A 20,923-nucleotide genomic window follows, 5' to 3' on the forward strand; every position below is an offset into this window, starting at 1 on the left:
TAGGGCTTTTGACAAGCATGAAATGAAACAAAATAATTTTTAAAAAAAAATCCATAAAATACGTTTGACTTGTGATCGAACAAGGGTTGTGATAGAGTGATAAGTATTCTTTCATCTTTAATTAGCGGTCTCAATTTGTCCCCTTTAGTACAGAGCACGCTTTACTCCGGAACTTTCTTGACACGGATTCAGATTTAATCGGACAAATGGAAAAAAAATTATGAAGGTAAATATAACAAAAATTAAGTATCGAAAACCTAATCCAAAATTTCCATATTTCGTTTCTTTCAATTTTTCCTCTATTTAAGAATGTTTTCGGTAGAAAGAAAAATATTTTTTCAAAAAAATATGTAAGTTTCTTATTTATTCATTTATATTTGTTATTTGAATAAAAAAAAATATTACACTAAAAATAAGTAGAGAGCAGGAAGTGAGCTGTTGGTGCGAGGAGAGGGAAGGAGGTGGGTTGAAGATTGACGAGGACATAATTAATATAGTTTTGAAGAACTTATTTTCTCTATTTCATTCGAACCTTATGGTCTTATTTCTAGCCTAAGCGGTAGCAGTTCTTTTTTTGTACTCTCTCTCTTTCTTCTATTTCAATAACCTCGTAAAGGAATTGAGGATCGAATAAAGCAGTTCAAATCCGTTTAATATCCAACCGCTAATGACATTTTCCTTATTTTTTTTATAAAAAAAAAAATCAAAAAAAAATTCTCAATCAAACATAATTGGGAGTATTTCCCAGTTCCCACATACCATACACATTGTGTTCTTTTCTCTAAATGTTCTTCTGTCTTTTCTCTTTTTAAATTATAAATAGGTTCTCTATTTGAAATTCAGCACTACTTCAAAAAAAAAAAAAAAAGATTTGTAATAACAGATAAAATAAATAGTCATAAAGATACAATTAAATAATTGCTTTTTTCTTTTATATTGTTGTTTCATGATTATTATGGTTGTGATTTTTACTTGATCCTTTCTAGAGATGTCATGGGACAAAACATCACAAGTCCTAAATATGTTTGCAATACGTTTATTTACGTCTTTCACACTGTAAGAATAAGATTATGTACACGCTATTTAAAAAAAAAAAAATATTTATAATGTTATATTGAATATATGTTGGGTAATGAGATTAAAACACACAATATATAAAAATAAATTAAATGATATATAATAATTTAATTTGACCCAAGTAAAAATCTATTCATATTTAAGTTATCATTCATAAATTAACCACTCAATGGCGAAATGTTCAAATCGTAGCTAGGAGTTATTGTTCAACTTAAATTTTAGATGAATAATAATCAGGTTCAAAATTTAATTGTTCCTACAACTATAAAGGATTAATACCATTGAATTTGATTGACTGGTTAGATCATTATAGTATCATTCTGTTTACTTTACAATTTTACTCATGAGTTCATTTAATATATTTTTCTTTATTTTATTATTTTTTAGATCGAATTTTATATTTATAATGATCAACCAAAGAAATTAGATAATTGATAATAAATTAAAGAGACTAGTGTGTAAATCGGCTTTATTTAGAAAAATCAAAAGGGTAATAGGTGCAAAGATAAACGCAATTAACCATTAAAGATGTAATTGTTCCTACAACTATAAAGCATAAGAGTAGCTTTTCAATCTGATGGAAATATATATAAACAAAGAGCAGATGTTAAGGTTGTTAGGTGCTGTTTTGAAGTGTAACAAAGACTTTGATAACATGAAATTAAAATCCTCTTTTGTTCATGACAATAATGATTGTTGAATTTTATTCAAATTATCCTTGCTAATTATGTAAATTAATATGATTAAGTGTTTACTTTATTATTATATTTCGGATTATCACTAGAATTGTTGTTTGTTGGCTATGCCGGGCAATGGGAGTTAAATTCCAACTAATTCGGGCATGTAAGACCTGTTAAGAGGCCAAGTGCGCCCTACTAGAAACTTTTTCACTTCAGAACTTAAATCTAAGACCTCCACGTAAGGTAATTTGATTAATTTTATCAAAATATTTAGTGATGTAGTGATGGGCGTTATGATTACTATGCATGGATGAAAATTAAGAATATATATGACCATCAACCCATTTCATGTTCAACCCGTTAAAAGTTGGATGAATTGGGTAGATTATATACTGTTGGACTGTACTATTTTTGTCGAATTGGGTGGGTTATATATTGTTGGACTATTTTTGTCACCTCTAATTAAGAAAATGAATATGAAGTGGGATAATTGAAGACTAATTAATCCACTGACAGATGTAGTTGACCATATATAACTCCCATCAAATCTGCTACAAAGAAGAAGATTTCATTAGTTTTTTGACTTAGTTGACACAATTGTAAAACTTAAAAATTCAATTCTAATTAGCAATTTTCTTGTTTTAGCATAAGCTTATACTATAAAAATGATGTACATTATCTTTTTTCTTTGTTGATTGTTAATAAAAGCTAATTGGCAACATGCCTTCTTTTTTACAAAAGCTTGATAAAATTAGTGTGTTAAATCCATATTTTTTACTAATATAAGTGGTTTATTATACAGTAAAATAAAAAAAACTATGTATCTTTTTATGAACTTATTTATAACGACGGTGTTTGTCATTTTGCATTCATTTTTATCATTTACAAAGACTTGAGCAATGTCTGATTTTTTTTTTCTTGAAGGTTAATAAGTATAACAACAACAATAGCAAAAATACCAAGCGTAATATACAAATGGATTCTGGGAAGATCAGTGGTGTGTACACAAATATTATCTTTATTTTGCGAAGATATACAAATGATTTTCAATAGACCATTGGCTTAAGCAAAACATATCAAAACAGGTTTTAAAAAGAAATACTTAATAAATAAAATTAGTAATGAATGTTGTCTACCAAATAACGAAATTTAAAATTGAATTTTAGATACATGTACAAAACAAATCATAATGTATCGTCGGCTCATTATGCCTCCGCTTTTTCATTAGAAATAACGTACGTTTGAAGGTACGCTTCATTCTTTTTTTTTTCTTTTTCGAAGAAGCAAACTTTGCAACATCTTGACGTGCCTCAAATTTTTTTAATTTTGATATCGTATTTTTAAAAAATAAAATAAACTGTGGTGTGCATTTCGACTAATTTTACGATATACCTACAACCTCTCACTCTCACCAGTACATGTATCAAGTAACTCTGTCCACCAAGACTTGAACAAATGAAAAAGAAATGACCAGCTAGTATTTTTTCCTTGCCAAGAATTAAACCTCATGGTTGCGACATATTCTCGATGAACATAGCTCAAATATTATGATTCAAGTCGTGATTAAGACAATGCACGAGCCATGGTACTACACAAGTAAGAGTCGTAAAGAGTTCTGAATTTAAACTTCGTGAGTTTTGAATTCCATAACAGCAACATCAAACGCTAGTAAATAAGTTCTAAATTAAATTTTTATACATATTTAGCATAAATATACATGATTTTGAACCAAATCATATATACATATTGATAGTTAAGAAGTATTATATTTATTAAAGGAATATTTAAGAAAAGTTAAAAAGGGTAAAAAGGAATAATGGGGCTATAGGAACCCATTATTAGTGGCCTATAAATAGGAAAAGGAATAAGGAAGAAATTCTTGACTTGAGAATAATGTCCCAAACACTTTAGTTTTGAGTTAAGATTCTAAAATTCCATTTCCCTAAGAAGAATCTCACCTTTTTTTCTTAAACCCCAACAAGTCCTTTTCTTCCCATAAGGAATATCATTCTGTGGTCATTGCTATCTCCTTTTATTTTAAGCCAGTGCCTTCACTCTAGGGTCAACAACTACTCACCAATTCCAATTCTACATCTGTCCAATTTTCCAATCAATAAGAGACGGAGTCGTGATTTAAACCATATGATATGAATTCCTAATGAGTACATATTCAATGGACTTTCTAATATGAATACGTGGTTTGAGTCAAAACTACTGGTTCTACTGAACCTGTAACCAGGGGTGAATAATTACATATAAAATATGGAGTACGTGAATTCATAATCTCTCCGTAAAACTAGGTATTTTATGTATATATTCTCTAAAAGCTATTATAATATTATTTGATGACACTTATGTTACAAGAAAGTTAAATAGTGCACTTGGTTGAAAGTTAAGTTATTTACCTAGAAAACTAGGGATCAATTATCACTAAATATATATTATCTCTAGTGGTACACTCATGTGTAGAAATCCTAAATTTGTCTTTCCCTGTAACCCGAAGACTAGCTTTGTTTTCACAATCGGTAGTATGTCATCCGACATTGCTTCATCCAATTTTCTCATATTAAGGGATTCTGCATCTTATTCACAACTCAAAAAACTTCATAATAACTTATTATACAATATAATATTTCAATAAAGGAAATTCAATCGAACTATCTTCTCCCTAGCTAGCTCTATCCCTACATATATATTGTAGACCAACACTAATTTGGGATATGTAATAAGTAAATTTTTAGAACATTTACATGTTTCACTCTCTAGCTAACTCAAATATGAGTTGAGTTGTCATAACAAGTTGATACTGCTTAGAAAAAACTTATGTTATATATACGCACCGTACTGATCGAGCATTGACTAGTTCCCCTAAGATGATTTGAAATGCTCTTTTTTTTGTTGATAATTTTAATAGTGAGTTTCTATCTTGTACTATAAAGTAAGATTAATTTAATATAAGAGTATCAAAAAGGAAATGCAAGTACAAGAAAGAACAAGAGCACATGTTCTCTTTTCTTTAAAGTGGGAGAATATAAATCATGAAAATAACATAAAGAAAGCAACAAAAGATAAATAGCTTGGAATAGTAAAGGCAAAGGGTACAAACCAAAGGAACCAGAAGCAGTCATTAAAATTGCTTTATTGCAACATCAAAAGAAAGGCAAACTTAAGTACTTTTTAAAATGCACCATTACTAGAAAAGAGTGATTTGGGTTATTTTATTATTTAGAGAAATATGAAATGACTTTTACTGGTTTATTTATACTACTTCTAATTCAATGTATATATGTATATATATTACGTTTCAAAAATATTCAATTACATAAGTTGTTCTCCTATCAACTTTGATGTGACAAAATATTCAAGTTATGTCAAACAAGCTTATCACATAATTTTAATATTCTCTACCATCATCACTATTATTATAATATATATATATATATATATATATATATATATATATATATATATATAAGTTTAATTAATATCTGAAACACCGAGTTCATCTGAATCCAATACTTTTGACACGGAACATATATTTAAGTGTAAAAATCGACTAAAATTGCATCAAATAGTAGATCTGAACGTATACATTTAAAAATATAATGCCAGTTTGAACACATAGAATTCAAAGCTTGAATCTATCCATTTATATATATATATACTCCCTCTGTTTTAAAAAAATGGTCCAGTTTGACTTGACACAAAGTTTAAGAAAATAAAGAAAACTTTTCAATATTGTAGTCCTTAACTAAAGTTGTATCAAATATACCAAAATATCATTTAATCTTGTGGCCTTCAATATGCCACGTGAAAAACGAAACTAAAGTATTGTCAAAAAAAGGAAAGGGATCATTCTTTTTTAAACATTTAAAAGAAAAGTAAGTCATTTTTTTTTAAACGGGGAGTATTACTTAGGGTTTGATGTAGAACATAAATCAACTATAAATCTTAGACATCATCAATCATCAATATATTTTACCATAACAGAAGGAAAACTGAGAATGACAACAAAAGACAAACAATTTAAAACACATGAGTTTCACAAGATAAATATCTTACTTGTAGGGGCTATACATTTTTGGTATAAAGTTTCACAATACTTATAGTCCAATGTATATCTATAAGATGAAGTTATTAAATTTCAAAAAGAACTTATTATCATAGCTTAAAATGCACATCCTCATTCTCATTCCTATCCACATGCCAGGAAAACAGTATGAGGGAATTTTGCTTTATGCCTTATACCCACTTTACCTAAAGGTTGTAATAATATATTCCTCCAAAGTGCATAAAATTCCCTAAGATATCAGAATCAGTTGATCTTTTTCTTGAAAGTTCAACTGAAAACTGATGTGCATACCTTGTTCAGAGGTTAGGAATTTTCACTATTTTATAAAGGACAACCCGGTGCACACAATGCAAACAACTTACCCTAATACAAGCACTGGTACTGCTTCCACGGCTCGAACCTATGAAGTGTGAGCTATAGGTCACACAAAGACGGTATACTGTTGCTCCAAGGCTCCTCTTCTTTCACTATATTATATCAAGACAAAATAAGTAAACATAGATAACATGTTAGGTGAAGAATTTACGTATAATAACCATAAACGAAATCCAACATAACGATCAAAGTGACCTCCGCGATCAATTTGATGATGGAAAGGATTATGAAACAGAAAAAATATTTTTTCTCTTGCATGTTTGTCCAAAGTATTTACCTATACAGCAGACTTATCAGGGGTGGAGTGTGGAGGCAGATTTTTAATATGAGTTCGTAAAAATCCAGTAGCTTTTGGCCCAAACTCTGTACATATGTTAAGAAATTTACTAAATATGTACAGAATTTAAATTCAGAACCTTGTTACTAACACTATGTCTACCTTCACGAGGTAGTAGTAAGGTCTACGTACATTCTACCCCCTCCAAACTTCGCTTGTGGGATTTCACTAGATATGTTGTTGTTGTTGTTATTACTAACACTATGCGGCACTGTTTCAAATACAGTAAACAACTAGATAACGTACTCACATGGAATGCAACTAAAAGTTAAATGACACTCTTTTTTATCGTTCTGATAGTTTCTGAAATATGCAGTGCAGAAAAAGTACAGCAGATATAAACACATCTTTGCAAAGTGAACAAGAAAGTGGTGCAACAGAGACTAAGCATTTCATAAACAACTAACTTTGAGTTCCCTAGTTTCCCCTCCAAAAATATATGAAATGTAAAAAATGGCGTAAACGAGGTTCAGAAACTAGGTGTGTTATTTTTGCAAGTGAACTAGATACTCAAGTTCGTCTCATGAGACAAAAAAACCTATGACAAACAAATTGACATGTATGCATATGTTAAACAAATAAATAGGCACATTAAACAAAGATCAATGTAAAACTACTACTATAATATTCTTTCTGGGAATCATTAGACCAAATTAAGGCTTGAGTCAAGGGGAAGACAAGTACTAATGTTCGAGCAACTAGTTGTCATGTTTTCCATCAGAAAACTATATATAAAAGCGAGTAGTATGATTGTATTCCTCCTTTCAAAGGGGTCCGTCCCAATGCCTTGGAGACGGCTGTCTTATACCAATTAAAGATAAGGAAATATATATTTGTAGGTCGATCTTCCCTTATTTTAGCTCCATCTAGGCTGAATAAGTACCAAACTTGTTGAAAGACAAAAAAGGAATTTGTTCCTTATTCCATTCTTGGCCTTCAGACAAAGCCAAGTAGCAGCATCTCTTAACAATTTCTTTACCTTTTTATCTTCTTCCTTTTCAGTTACTAAATTACTCGAAAGAATGCTCAACATATTCCAAAAGTTAATATCACTAAATACAGTGCAAGATATTGCATGAAAGTTTCTAAGTATCCTAAAAACACTGCCCAAAGCAGCAGGGGACCAGGGGCTTCTCCTGAACTTACTTTAAGAAACTAACACAATTTTCTCTTTAAAACTGAAAGAAAATCTAGTACTGTACTAGTAGTACAATACCAACAACAATATACCCAGTGTAATCCCACAAGTGGGGTCTGGGGAGGGTAGGATGTACACATACCTTACCTTTGCCTTTTTGGGGTAGAGAGGTTGTTTCTGCTAGACCCTTGACTCAAAAAGAGAATCTTGTACATGTCTTAAAAAAATAGGAAATGAATTAATTGGATGGCAAAACAGGGATTCACCAGCATGAAGAAAGAATATCAATAGCAGTGAAATGGGAAAACAACGAGGAAGAAGCTCCGAAATCATGGATTAACTTTTTTTTATCCAAGGCAAACCTATAGTCAACATAATAGAATAAAACACGTATATAGGAAATGCTCCCTCAACTAATTCTTTATTTAGGACCCTCACAAAGTTTTAAGTGTTCTGTTGGTAAAACGTTAGACTTTTTCATTTAGAAATGAAATAAGAGAAGCATCTCTCAACCATTTTCATATCTCTTTCCTTTGTTCTTTATCCAATACCGAGTAATTGAAGCTCGAGTCAACAGAATCTTCCATTTGAAAAAGGTGAAATGGTTTTGAAGGTTTCAAGAAATTATACATCATTAGATAGTGGATTCTTTCAGTCAGCATCAGAAAAAATTCCAATATTAATTCTGCGAATATGGTTCCCAAACTTTGCTAGATGAAGAATATTAGTACACAAAAGTCGCGGGAGGATCAATTCTTTGTACCTATTGTAGGGTGTTTAAGTGTTTCAATAACTTATAGTGCAGAGGAATATCATGCTAGGACCCACAAATATGTAAAACTGGAAGGATGAGATCTCTTTTTGAGCCGGCTGTGAAGATTAGATTGGTTCTAGCGTTCAACTGGGCCTATCCAAGATTCTATGCTTCACCTGGACCCGTCTCTCTTTCTCTTCCCATTCGCTTATAAGAGCTCTTTGGCAACATCTTTGATCTGTGAAGTTGTACAACTAAGGACATACATAAAAGCAGTAGTAAACAGTTCTCTTGAACCGAGTATCAGGAGCAACAACAACATCATAGTCTGGAGAATACAGAAGAATCATGATTCGTATTTGAAGGGAAAGACTAGACTGAAATCAAGTACAGCAGATCACTTTCAGGTGCGTTATGATTAGCTAAACTACCTATCAAAATTAGTTGCTTATTAAAGCGCTTCACGAGACTTATTTGCTAATCATCAAACAGAGGGCTAGAAAGATGTACCATCATCACCACCAGGAAAAGAGCATGCACCCTTCAACAAGAATGTCTGTTCCTGAACGACATCTGTTCCTGCAAGGTGGAAATGGAAACGGAGATTCAGGGCTTGTCCTATCAACTGATGCTAAGCCAAGATTGAAATGGACACCGGACCTCCATGAGAGGTTTATAGAAGCAGTTAATCAACTTGGTGGAGCAGACAGTAAGTGATACAAATACATCAATTTTGAATAAGCAATTACATGAGGATGTTTTTTCACAAAGATAATTAACTGCAACATTATCCTATTGCAGAAGCCACTCCAAAATCAGTTCTAAAGCTTATGGGGATTCAAGGATTAACCTTGTACCACTTAAAGAGTCATCTTCAGGTTAGTTCTTATTCGCTTTATGGCATTCAAAATCCACGCAGTAAACAAAACATTCTACAAGGCCATATTCAGCCTTGAAAACTTTAGCTGCCAAGACAATAATTCCAAACAACAGAACTGGTAATAAGGGGGCAAAACATCTTTTAAATCAACTGCAAGAACTTTTATTTTGTTTCCATCCAAAACCCTGAAAAATATTTCTTACATTTTTATACTCTTAGATTGCGTCAGAAACTAATGTTTTACAAAATGATGGCAGAAATACAGACTAAGTAAGAATCTCCATGGACAAGCAAATGCTAGTGGGACAAATAAAGCTGGTAAGAAATCACATACTTCTCATGAAAATTAAAATTCAGAAAATCTCTTTCATGGAGATGGAACATTCATAAACTGACTGAGTTTGTGAATAGTTGCAGTAGCAGGAGTAGAAAGGATATCTGAGAATAGTGCAACATGTATGAGTAATCCAAGCATGGTACCCCAACCAAACAAGTAAGAACAAAAAACATCTACTCCTTAATTTAAACAATTCATCCTTCTATTTCATGTCTTAACAAAAAAATCGATTTACGTTATTCTGACAAATACTTATCTGATCTATTCAGAAATATTCAAATAAGTGAAGCAATACAAATGCAAATAGAAGTGCAGAGAAGGCTTCACGAGCAGCTTGAGGTACAAAATTACTGCAGAATTCTATTACATATGAGAAATGAGAGCAAAAGCATATGCCAAAAATACTTGTAAAAGATGAGACTTACTGTTTGATGATGTAAAAAACGGAAGCATGAGCGTGATGAAACTTGAAAACAGGTTCATCTTCTAAAAAGAAGACTTCACCGGGAAATTAAGTAATCTAAACACATCTCCTCACAATTGTAGAGATAAGATAACCAACTGGATATCTTAAACAATCTTAGCCAACAAGGCTTGTCCACATGTTTGGTTTCAAGAATTAAGAAACTATGTTTGGTTTTATCTAGTAAAACTTTAAAATTCAAGGAATTTTTTCCTTGATGGCTTCTAAATGAGGCCTAATTGAACTGATATAGGTACAACGACATTTACAGTTACGGATAGAAGCTCAGGGGAAATATCTGCAGTCCGTGCTCGAGAAAGCACAAGAAACTCTTGGAAGACAAAACATGGAAACAGTAGGATTAGAGGCAGTCAAGGTTCAACTATCAGAATTCGTATCCAAAGCATCCAATCAATGCCTGAACTCTCCATTTCCGGATATAAAAGAGCTATCAGGATTTCACAGCCAACACACACAAGCTACACAGCCAACAGATCGTTCAATCGACAGCTGCTTGACCTCTCATGATGGCTCTTTGAGGGACAACACAATGCATGATAACCAAATTGGATTGAGGCCTTTCGACTTTACACCATCAATCGAGTGTAAGGATATTGAAAATGATACCAGGCTACAGCAGACAGAACTACGATGGTGTGACAACCTCAAGGAGAACAGAAGATTATTCTCCCCTATGAACGAGGGTAGAGAAAAAACATTCACCCGAGAGACGAACTGCAATAACTTATCAATGAGTATTGGACTTCAAGACGAAAAACTGAATGGAAGCATGAACCACTCTGATGGAAACTTCAATGGAACAGAGAGAGATGTCAAACTATTTCACCAGGTAACCAACAGAAGTGAATCAGTGCCACAGAGGCACAAATCTTCGCAAGAGTATAAGCTGTCATACTTTGAACCTAAACTGGATCTAAACATGCATGATGAAACTGATGCTGCTTCAAGTTGTAAGCAATTTGACCTAAATGGTTTCAGTTGGGGTTGAGGAACCTCATATATAACAAAGGGCAAACCATGAGATCAGAAGACATGTAATTTGCTGATAACATTTTGTCTGAAATAGAGATCTGCACATGGGAAACATAGCCTTATGGTTTCTTTGGAAGGAAAAAATGATGTATAATAATTCAAATTCAAGATCAGTTACAATATTGTAACACCATTCGATTTGCTCATTTTTATTTTCAGATCTCATATTTAACTTTCATCCATAGTTTCATGCAGAAGAGTGTATAAACTTTACTTTAGCAGTTGAATCTTCCTTAACTCTGAAATTCTTGTTGTATATAAAGTGCATACAAGTTCATGGGTGAACCTCTTCTTAGGAATATATCAAGAATCCAACAACTCCATATGTAGCAAATAATTCCTCATATGCCAACTGCCATATGCTGCTTAGATTATAATAATCACATCCAAAGTCACTTCAGTTGAATGTAGAATCTCGGAAATCAGAAATCATCCTTGAAATATGTCTAACATAATGCGTTAAGAAAGTTACATAAATCCTGGTATTTTCCACCCTTTCAGATAATAATATATAAAACTTTCAAGCGTTATCAATAATCGCTTTCTCTAAGAAAGAAGATTTATTGAACTTCAAAACAGATATAAAGTGAACTTATCTTTCAACCTCAACCTAATTATTTTAACATCCAAACTATAAGAAAACTATTTGTATTTGAAGCTTGGTCAAAAGTTGGTCACTCTCATAGTTAATAGACAAGATCATGGGAAAATTCACTATATGTCACTCCTCCCCCCCCCCCCCCCCCCCCCCCACACCATATTTTTTTGATGAAGTAATAAATTATACAAGAAGTATACCAAAAATAGAAAATCTTACAAGAGACATTGTTTTCTACAAATAACACCCACTCATCTTGGGATAAGCTAGTAAGTGCTAGGTGTTCATCCGAATCCCCTTCGACGAAAAATTACACTTTATATAGTAAACGTTGAACCCCCTTCAATTTCTTCATATGCTTACTTCATACTTTGATACCCCTTAATGAAAATCCTTCCTCCGCCACTACACACATCTATACGTGTAGGAATCCTATGGGTGCACCAAAAAGGAATATGAGAAAATAGGCTATTCCTCAAGTGTATAAGGTCTTTCTCTACCCCTCAAAAGCTCTTCTATTCCTCTCTCGCCATATGATCCACATAAGTGCTAGAGGAGCAACATCTCATGCCCTGCATCTTCTCTTCAGGCATTTTATCAAATACCCACAACGCACACAGTAATAAAGCTTCAACGTCACCCATATTCGTATATAGCAGTATAGCGCAATGTGAGAACCCAGCTTTATGCAAGGAAAAAACTACAAAAACAAAATAAAACAAGATTTTCTACATTCAGAAACAAAATATAACCATGATAAGAATCCTTGCTTCCTTCCTTGCATATTGAGATTTCTCTTCTTCTCTTTGTGATTAAATTTTCGTTGAGGGCTATTGGTGACTTACATTAGGGCAATAAAAAATAGGAAAAATTACAGAAATCTAAGCTTTTAGTTTACTTATTACCATTATTTTCTGTAAGTTTTACAAATTTTCAAAATCTCTCATTTTCACGCATCAGATTAATGTATACGCTTATATTATTGTATTTCGCGCATCAGATTAGTGTATCATGTATAAAATGTACATTAGATTAGTGTATCATGTATAAAATGTAATGTATCTTACTTAACGATTAATGTATCTCGCGCATCAGATTAATGTATCAGCGCTTGTATTATTGTATCCGTTTGAGGGATTTCTGTAATTATAAACTTTTAAGGGATAAATTATAATTTTGTCTTAAAAGTATGTGATTTCTATAATTTGCCCTAAAAAATATGTATGATCACTATTAAAAAAAACTGGCGAAAAACGACAGCCACCAAAAGCGATGACTGCGTCTTTTTTGGTCAAAATCGACTGAAACATCCAGTCAAGTTCTTCGCTTTTTGTCTAGCTTTTCAAAAAGCTACGGACAGCCCCGCAAAAAAGTGAAGGACTGCGTGTTTAATGTGACTCCGTCCGTAGCTTTATTATAATTTTTTTTACTTTATAAAAAGCGACGCATTATTTTAAATTTATAATTTTATTAAAATCTTGAAAAGCGACGGACATAGAGACGTTGTCCGTCGCATTTTCTTTAATTTTAATTTTTTAAAAAAAATTCAAAAGCGACGGACTGCGTCGCTTTTCTGGAAATTATATTTTAAAAAACTCAGAAAAGCGAAGGATTAAAGGTCCATGTCCGTCGCTTTTTCTGCATTTTTTTTACAGCAGTTTTCAGTTTCTGCTGCCCACGTGCAAATTCAATTCAAATCAATTCAGCCCAATCACGCAAACCACATAATAAACATTCTACACAAAATATAAAAACAACAAACTTAAATTAACCATCAAAAAAATACTTAAATCACAATTTAAAGACTTATAAAGTCTTTCAAAAATCGTTTCAAATTTTTTAAAAACTACATAAACTAAAGATCAGATGCCTAGGGGGTGCAATCTATGAAATCATTATCCTCCTCACTCTCGTCGTCGGTGTCATCGGCAGGAGACGATGTAGCAGGTCGATGAGCAAGGTTTATCACTTGTTATTTGATTTGCTGAACGGTCGCACTCATGATTTCTCAACTACTACTCTTCTTCGCTCAGACTCTGCCTAAAATGTTAGTTTTGCTATTTGATCCGATATAGCAGCAATCTGAACACCATCAAGTGCCTCGGCTTGACATGACGATCCAATATCTTCTAAGCCTGATTGGAGTCGGTGTACATCGTTCCGAGAGCCTCGACCATAGACTCTACCCTTGTGTGTCCCCCTACCACTTTTTCTGTCCAAATTTGAGTAGACATTTCAGACATCATTTGGACCGAACTATCTAGATACTCATTCATGTACTGATTAGACCATCCTTGCATATTAAAGATAAAAATTAGCATAAAATATATACATAATATATATATATATATATTCACTATCCATATTCACTTTTCATATTAAATAACTTACATAAGTTTGTTCGACCTTTTTCTCCACCCACACATCTGGATCCGACTCATTTTCTTTCTTCTTCACATGAGTCCTCTTGAAAATTTCTGGTACAAGGGGAGTGCTTCTCATTTCTTTTTCCTATTAATAAAAAAGAAATTTATAACGATATTAATCAACTAAATGAAAAGAAAAAGATGAAAGACAAATTGACTATAGAATTGCATTTGCAATAACATTTGGGTAATCTTTGAAGAACAATTACAGGTGTGAATGTAGTGGACATGACAACTAGTACTTACCTCTATTAATAGACAGCGAAAAACCTTATGATTCACTTTTCTTTTTCCTCACCGCAATAGTTAAAAGGAACTCAGATACCATCACGAATATGAAGAAAGTGAATGTCTAACATGAAAAGTTGGATGAATCTATCGAATCTTCTACGGCCTCAAAGAAAGAAGAGAATGTTTTGTCCACCGGCTATGGAAACTCATCAACTCCAAGTATAGAATTTTATTTTCTCTAAAAGATTTGATTTAGAATTTTAGTTCTATCCATATTTTAATTTATCATGATTTCCCTAAGGTGGAAGATGAGAAAGTAGATCATGTGCCTATAAAGAAAGAAGAAGAAGAAACGGACATGTGGATCTCAAGGATCGATGTATTAGAATTCTCTGAGACATTCAAAGATCCTCACTGCCTAACTGGATACCACGAGAAGCGACCCTTGAACATCCTAATCTCTGTAGGAGGGACTGAGACTACTCATAATTTTATTGATGAATCTTTAACAGATACGTTAGGATATAACTTATATTCAATCAAGCCTCGAACTGTTAATTGGGGTTTTGGGAAAATGGTGACTTCCAAAGCATGCAACAACTTTCAAGTCATAGTGCAAGGCGCCCTATTTAATGTGAAGTTGTATATGCTTCCATTGTCATCAAATTGAAGTGTCCATTGATTTCCTAATACCACCTCACAATTTGACGACAATGGAAGTAGATACAACTTCACATTAAATAGGGCGCCTAATTGCAATGTGACTTGAAAGTTGTTACATGCTTTGGAAGTCACCATTTTCCCAAAAGTCCACTTAACATTTCGAGGCTTGATTGGGTATGAGTCATACCCTAGCTTATATGTTAAAGATTCATCAATAAAATTATGAGTAGTCCTTGTCCCTACTACAAATATTAGGATGTTCAAGGGTCGCTTCTCATGGTATCCAGTCAGGCAGCGAGAATCTTTGAATGGCTCAAAAAATTCTAATACATCGTTCCTTGAGATCCACATGTTCATTTCTTTTTCTTCTTCTTCCTTTATAGTTACAAGATCTACCTTCTCATCTTTCACTTTAGGAAAATCAAGATAAATTAAAATATGGATAGAGCTAAAATTGTAAATCAAATCTTTTGGAGAAAACAAAAATTCTATACCTAAAGAGTTGATGAATTTACATAGCCGACAAACAAAACATTCTCTTCTTTCTTTGGAGCCGTAGAAGATTCGATAGATTCATCCAACTTTTCATGTTTGACATTCACTTTCTGCATATATGTGATAGTATATGAGTTTCTTTTAACTATTTCAGTGAGAAAAAAGAAAAGTGAGTCATAAAGGTTTTTCGCTATCTATTTATAGAAGTAAGTACTAGATGCCATGTCCACCGCATTCACACATTGTTCTTCGAAGATTAGGTAAGTACTAGTTGTCATGTCCACCACATTCACACCTGTCATTGTTCTTCGAAGATTAGCCAAATGCCCCTGCAAATGCAATTGTATAGTCAAATGTGCGTTTCATCTTTTTCTTTCCATTCTTGCAAATATCAAGTGTCATTGTGTGTTCAATAAAACCTCTAACATCGTCAATAAACTCAGATTTCAAGCCACCACCAATTTCATAATGCATGTTATACATCCACAGACGATGATCCATCTACAAAAATATAGATATTCAATTATAATTAAATTTAATAATAATTTAACTACATTTAAACTAATTTATATTATTAATATATATTTATAATTACTTAATAATTATATTCATTATTACTTATATATATTTAGCTAATTTATATACCTAATAATTAATTAGTTCATAAATACCACATTTCAGGATTTACAAAGTTCAAGCTTAATTAATTAAGTTCAAAATTAAGTTTATATTCCTAATTATTTTTTCAAGTTATTATAAATTAATTATGTTCAATAAAGTTCTAATTAATTTCAAATTAACTAAGGTCAATAAGATTTCAAGTACTTCAAAGTTCTAATTAAGTTCATATTAAATCCAAGTTCTAATAAATTTCAAAATTAAGTTCTAATTAATTAAGTTAGTCAACAAGATTTCAAGTTCCTATTCCTAATTAATTTGAAGTTATAATTAATTATAAATTCTAATTAAGTTGTAATTCAAGTTCATATTCTCTAACTTCAAAATCACTTTATCAATTCCCAACTCAATAATATATACACAATTCACTTATACTCAAAAGTCAAAACACTTGATTAGTTACTAAATAATAATAATAAAAAACTCATGGTCAGTATACTCATGACATTCAAACATCCATTCTTATACTCAAAACAATTCAATTACTAACTTATTAACTTCAAATTAACACTCTAATATCAACTCAAGAAATATCCTAATTCAAACTAGTCCTAGAATTTCAAATTCAAACTAATCCTAAAATCTCAAATTCAAACTAGTCCTAAAATAAAAAAATTCTCAATTCACTCATTAACTAATTAACAATCAATCATTCAAACTAACAATAACCAAAAATTCAATAAACTAATTACAATATACTAACTTCTAAATTTCAATTAACACTTCAATATTAACTCAAGAAATACCTTAATTCAATCTAGTCCTAAAATAAAAATACCTAATTCACTCACTAACTAACAATCAATCAATCATTCAAACTAACAATAAATAAACACAAATTCAATAAACTAATTACAATAATAAACTAACTAACAAACTCAAATAACTCAAATTGAAAAAAAATAAAATTGATGAAACCTTAACCATAATTAAAGGAGAAGGAGAGAACGAAGAAAGGAGCAACGACGGCTGGCAGCAACTGGACATCGGTTCTTTAGCGAGAAGGAAGCGGCTAGACAACGGTTCTTTAGAGAGAAGGAAGAGATGAGGAGAATAGAGAGATCTGGAAAAAGCGAGATAATAAGGAGAAATTCGCGTCTTCTCCCAGATATTTTTAAAAAAGTGACGGAAAGTGTCTCTTTGTCCATCACTTTTTTAAAAATATTTGGCCAAAATTTTGACTAAAAAACGACAGACTAAACGACATTGTCCGTTGCTTTTTTAAAGTGTGGTCAATTTGACCAAAAAGCGACGGATTAGGAGATGTCGTCCGTCATTAATTTTTAAAAAATAATTAATAAAATAAAATAACTCAAAAACGACGGACAACGTGGTTATTATTTTATTTAATAATTATTACTTTTATTAAAAAGAGACGGACGACGTCTGTACGTATATTAAATAAATAATTACTAAATATATTTTTGGCGTAAAAATCCGCCAAATTAAGCGATGGACAAAGAGATGTAGTTCGTCGCATTTTGTAAAAAATAATTATTTTTATTAAAAAGCGACGGATAGTGTGGCAACCGGCGTCGCTTTTTGGCGCGACATCGCCCGTCGCTTTTTAGAGTGATGTCGTCCGTCGCTTTTCAGAGTGACACCATCCATCGCTTTTCTGTCCGTTGTTTTTAGCAGATTTTTAATAGTGGATGGGGCTAAAATGCGAGTTAGAACAATGTGAGACGATTTGGAGCACTTTCCAGTTGCACCGGGATCAGCTCTTAAGGTGTGGTGTCTTAGTGTATACTATTTGTAGATGATACAATATTGATTGATCATACATGCAATGGAGTTAATGCTAGGTTAGAGGTATGCAGAGATAAATATTGAAGTTAAAGGGTTTAGTTAAGCAAGATCAAAACAAATTATTTGGAATGCAATTCAATGATGCAATGCAAGAAGAAGACGTGGAAGTGAGGCTTGACACTCAGGTTATTCTTGAGATAGTTTCAAATATCTTAGGCTTATAATCTAGGGAAGAGTGGAGACATGGTGATATCATACATTGTATTGGTACGACATGGATGAAATGTAAGCTTGTATTTGGAATCCTATGTGATAAAATGTACAACTGAAACTTAAATGTAAGTTTTATAGAGTGGTGGTTATAGGCCGACTTGGTTGTATGAGGCAGAATGTTGGCCAGTCAAGAACTCCCATATTTAGAAGATGCATGTTGCAAAAATTAGGATGTTGAGGTGGATATGTGGGCATACAATAAGCAATAAGATTATGAATGAGGACATTTGGGATAAGGCATGGGAATGATCTCCGTTGTGGACAAGATGAGGAAAGTGGGATTGAGATGAATTTGGATATGTGAAAAGAAGATAGGCAGCCGCGAGAGGTTGGTTATAGTAGGTGCGAGAAGATGTAGAGGTAGGCCGAAGAAGTATTGGAAAAAAAGCGATTAGACAGGACATGACACAAATTCAGGTTACCGAGAATATGACCTTAAATATGAGAGTGTGGAGGACGTGTACCAGGATAGAAGGTTAGTAGGCAGTTGAGTGTTGTCTTGTTTTCCAAGTTGAGGCTTGTTGGTGTTTTTTCACTAGTTGTATTATTGTAGTTTTTACTTTTAATATCTATCATAGTCTGTTATTTATTGTGTTTCAATTATCGTACTATTTTATTGTTCCGACTCTTTTTTCGTAGGATTATTGTTTTTGTTGCACTCTAATATTTTGTTTGGCTAAGTTTTGAAAAATATAAAAATATTCATTTTTTAAAAAAGAATTCAGTTGTCTCAAAACAAAATTGAATCAAATTTCTTTTCTAAAAATATTTTTTAATAGAGCATAAGTTGAAAGAGCAGTTTTTTTTTTTTCGTTAACACTTTTTTTTAAAAAAATGGTTAAACTTACCATTTTAAATTTCACATCATATATTATTTATTTAGATTATACACAAATATTTTTAATATACAAAATTCACTTATTTTCTTGGAAAATATTTTATATGGAACACATGTTCCTTCTTACCGAATTAATAAACCCTGATATTTGTCTTCTTTATTATTTTTCGTTTGTCAAAATATAATAGTAACCACCAGTTTCTCACATTTTAAATAATTCGTATTTGTTGTCAACAATTATATATAAAACTTAATCTATACTTAAGTCTGCATTGTTTCTTAAGCTGATATCCCACGTTTAATTTTAAATTATACACCAAGGAAAAGAATAGTATTATTTCCTCCTATTTTTTTCTCTTTTTTTTTTTCAGATTAAAAATTAATATGAGTAACTTATATCATCAAATATGTGGTGCACTAGATGGGGCTACTCTTCTCGATCTTAAGCAGAGATTTTGAAATTGAGCTTTGTGTATGAAAAAATTCTTAATAGGAATGGAGCCCTATGCAACACGATTCTAAAATAGTCTAACTCTATACAAGTATCGAACACCAAGTGATAAAAAAAAAGTAAGATATACTAAAAATGAAAAAGCAAATATATAAATAATTGGGCCATGCAGAGGAGTATATATATTAAAAAATATAGAAGTGTCCTGATAGACGTGTTAATAGTTTATGTAAATAAGATCCCCACGTGGCGGAGGGAATTTTTTTTATTAAGGGAGTTCAAAAAATAAAATACTATAGTATTAAAATACTATAATATTTGAGATTTATACTTGAAAAACAGTAAAGTAAATTCTAAACTCGTAAATCATCACTAAGTCAACCCTTACTCTTGTGTTAAGGGGATTTATGTATACATAATAATTTTTTTGTTGAAGAGGATCCAGTGAACACCCTCAGCTCCCTCTAGATCCTCCCCTAACCCCACAAGAGAAAAATTGATAGGAATGTATTTTTGTACACAAACAATTTCTTTTTTAACAAATATAATTAAGACATATATGTTATTTTTAATGCAACAAATTAAATTAAACAATTAATAAGAAGTAATACCAAGATAACTACTCTCAACATAATTAATGTTTGTATAACTAATTCAAACATAACTATCTTCAAACGAAACGCTCCTTAAATGTTCTTTTTCAAAAGGCATAATACATGAACATGACTCTTAACTTGACTTTAACTGACAACTATGACCTTTAATTTTGGGTGTGCACAAGTAGACACTTAAACTTGTATAAAATAGAACAAATAGACACATTCGTCCTACATGACGTCCTACTTGTATTGTGTCATGTACGATACACATGTCTATTTGTTCAATTTTATACAAGTTTAAGTGTCTACTTGTACACAGGGGCGGAGCTACCCTTGCCCGAGGGGTGTCAAGCGACACCCCTTTATCGGAAAATTATGTTGTATAGGTAAGTCAAATTCTGATTTTATACCTATATATATATTAGAATTGACACTCCTGAACCAAGTTGAAGTGTTGGTTCAGCGGTTCAAGGGCTACAAAGTTCCGCCTTGTCATTGACCTAGGCGTTGGGAGTTCGAACCTTGCTGAAGCCTATTTTTTTTTAAAGGCTTTCAGCGTTTTTTTTTTAACTTTTTAGACAACTTGTGTGCATACTACTTTATATTTTGACACCCCTCAATCTAAATCCTGTCTCCGCCACTGCTTGTACACACCCGAAATTGGAGGGCGTAGATGTCAACTAAAACCAAGTGAAAAAACATATTTATATATTATGCATTTTCAAAATAAATAAACAAATATTGAGATATCACTAC

At 32.1% G+C, this 20,923-nt stretch overlaps 1 protein-coding gene across 3 annotated transcripts; it reads left to right on the plus strand.

The window, feature by feature from the left end:
- Positions 1-8,585: 8,585 nt before the first annotated feature.
- Positions 8,586-11,378, plus strand: LOC125825573 (myb-related protein 2-like). 3 transcript variants are annotated; one of them, XM_049504898.1, is made up of 7 exons: positions 8,586-8,840; positions 8,926-9,142; positions 9,235-9,311; positions 9,571-9,631; positions 9,725-9,806; positions 9,920-9,989; positions 10,367-11,378. In XM_049504898.1, the coding sequence occupies exons 1-7, from the start codon at positions 8,601-8,603 to the stop codon at positions 11,120-11,122; spliced, it is 1,503 nt and encodes a 500-aa protein (XP_049360855.1). In that variant the 5' UTR covers positions 8,586-8,600; the 3' UTR covers positions 11,123-11,378. The 3 variants fall into 3 exon arrangements, with proteins under 3 accessions (XP_049360855.1, XP_049360857.1, XP_049360856.1); XM_049504900.1 differs by having other exon boundaries at positions 10,385-11,378; XM_049504899.1 differs by having other exon boundaries at positions 9,731-9,806.
- The last annotated feature ends 9,545 nt before the right edge of the window (positions 11,379-20,923 follow it).

Source organism: Solanum verrucosum, unplaced genomic scaffold (assembly GCF_900185275.1).
Source record: "Solanum verrucosum unplaced genomic scaffold, falcon-dt-bn FXZP01000140.1, whole genome shotgun sequence".
Taxonomy (NCBI): Eukaryota; Viridiplantae; Streptophyta; class Magnoliopsida; order Solanales; family Solanaceae; genus Solanum; species Solanum verrucosum.

Bases quoted from the DNA above. Each gene is read 5' to 3' on its own strand.
- LOC125825573 (XM_049504898.1), top strand. From the start codon at position 8,601: ATGCTTCACCTGGACCCGTCTCTCTTTCTCTTCCCATTCGCTTATAAG. The intron at 9,807-9,919 runs GTAAGAACAAAA...TGATCTATTCAG, and splicing joins ATGGTACCCCAACCAAACAA to AAATATTCAAATAAGTGAAG. The intron at 9,990-10,366 runs GTACAAAATTAC...GAACTGATATAG, and splicing joins GGCTTCACGAGCAGCTTGAG to GTACAACGACATTTACAGTT.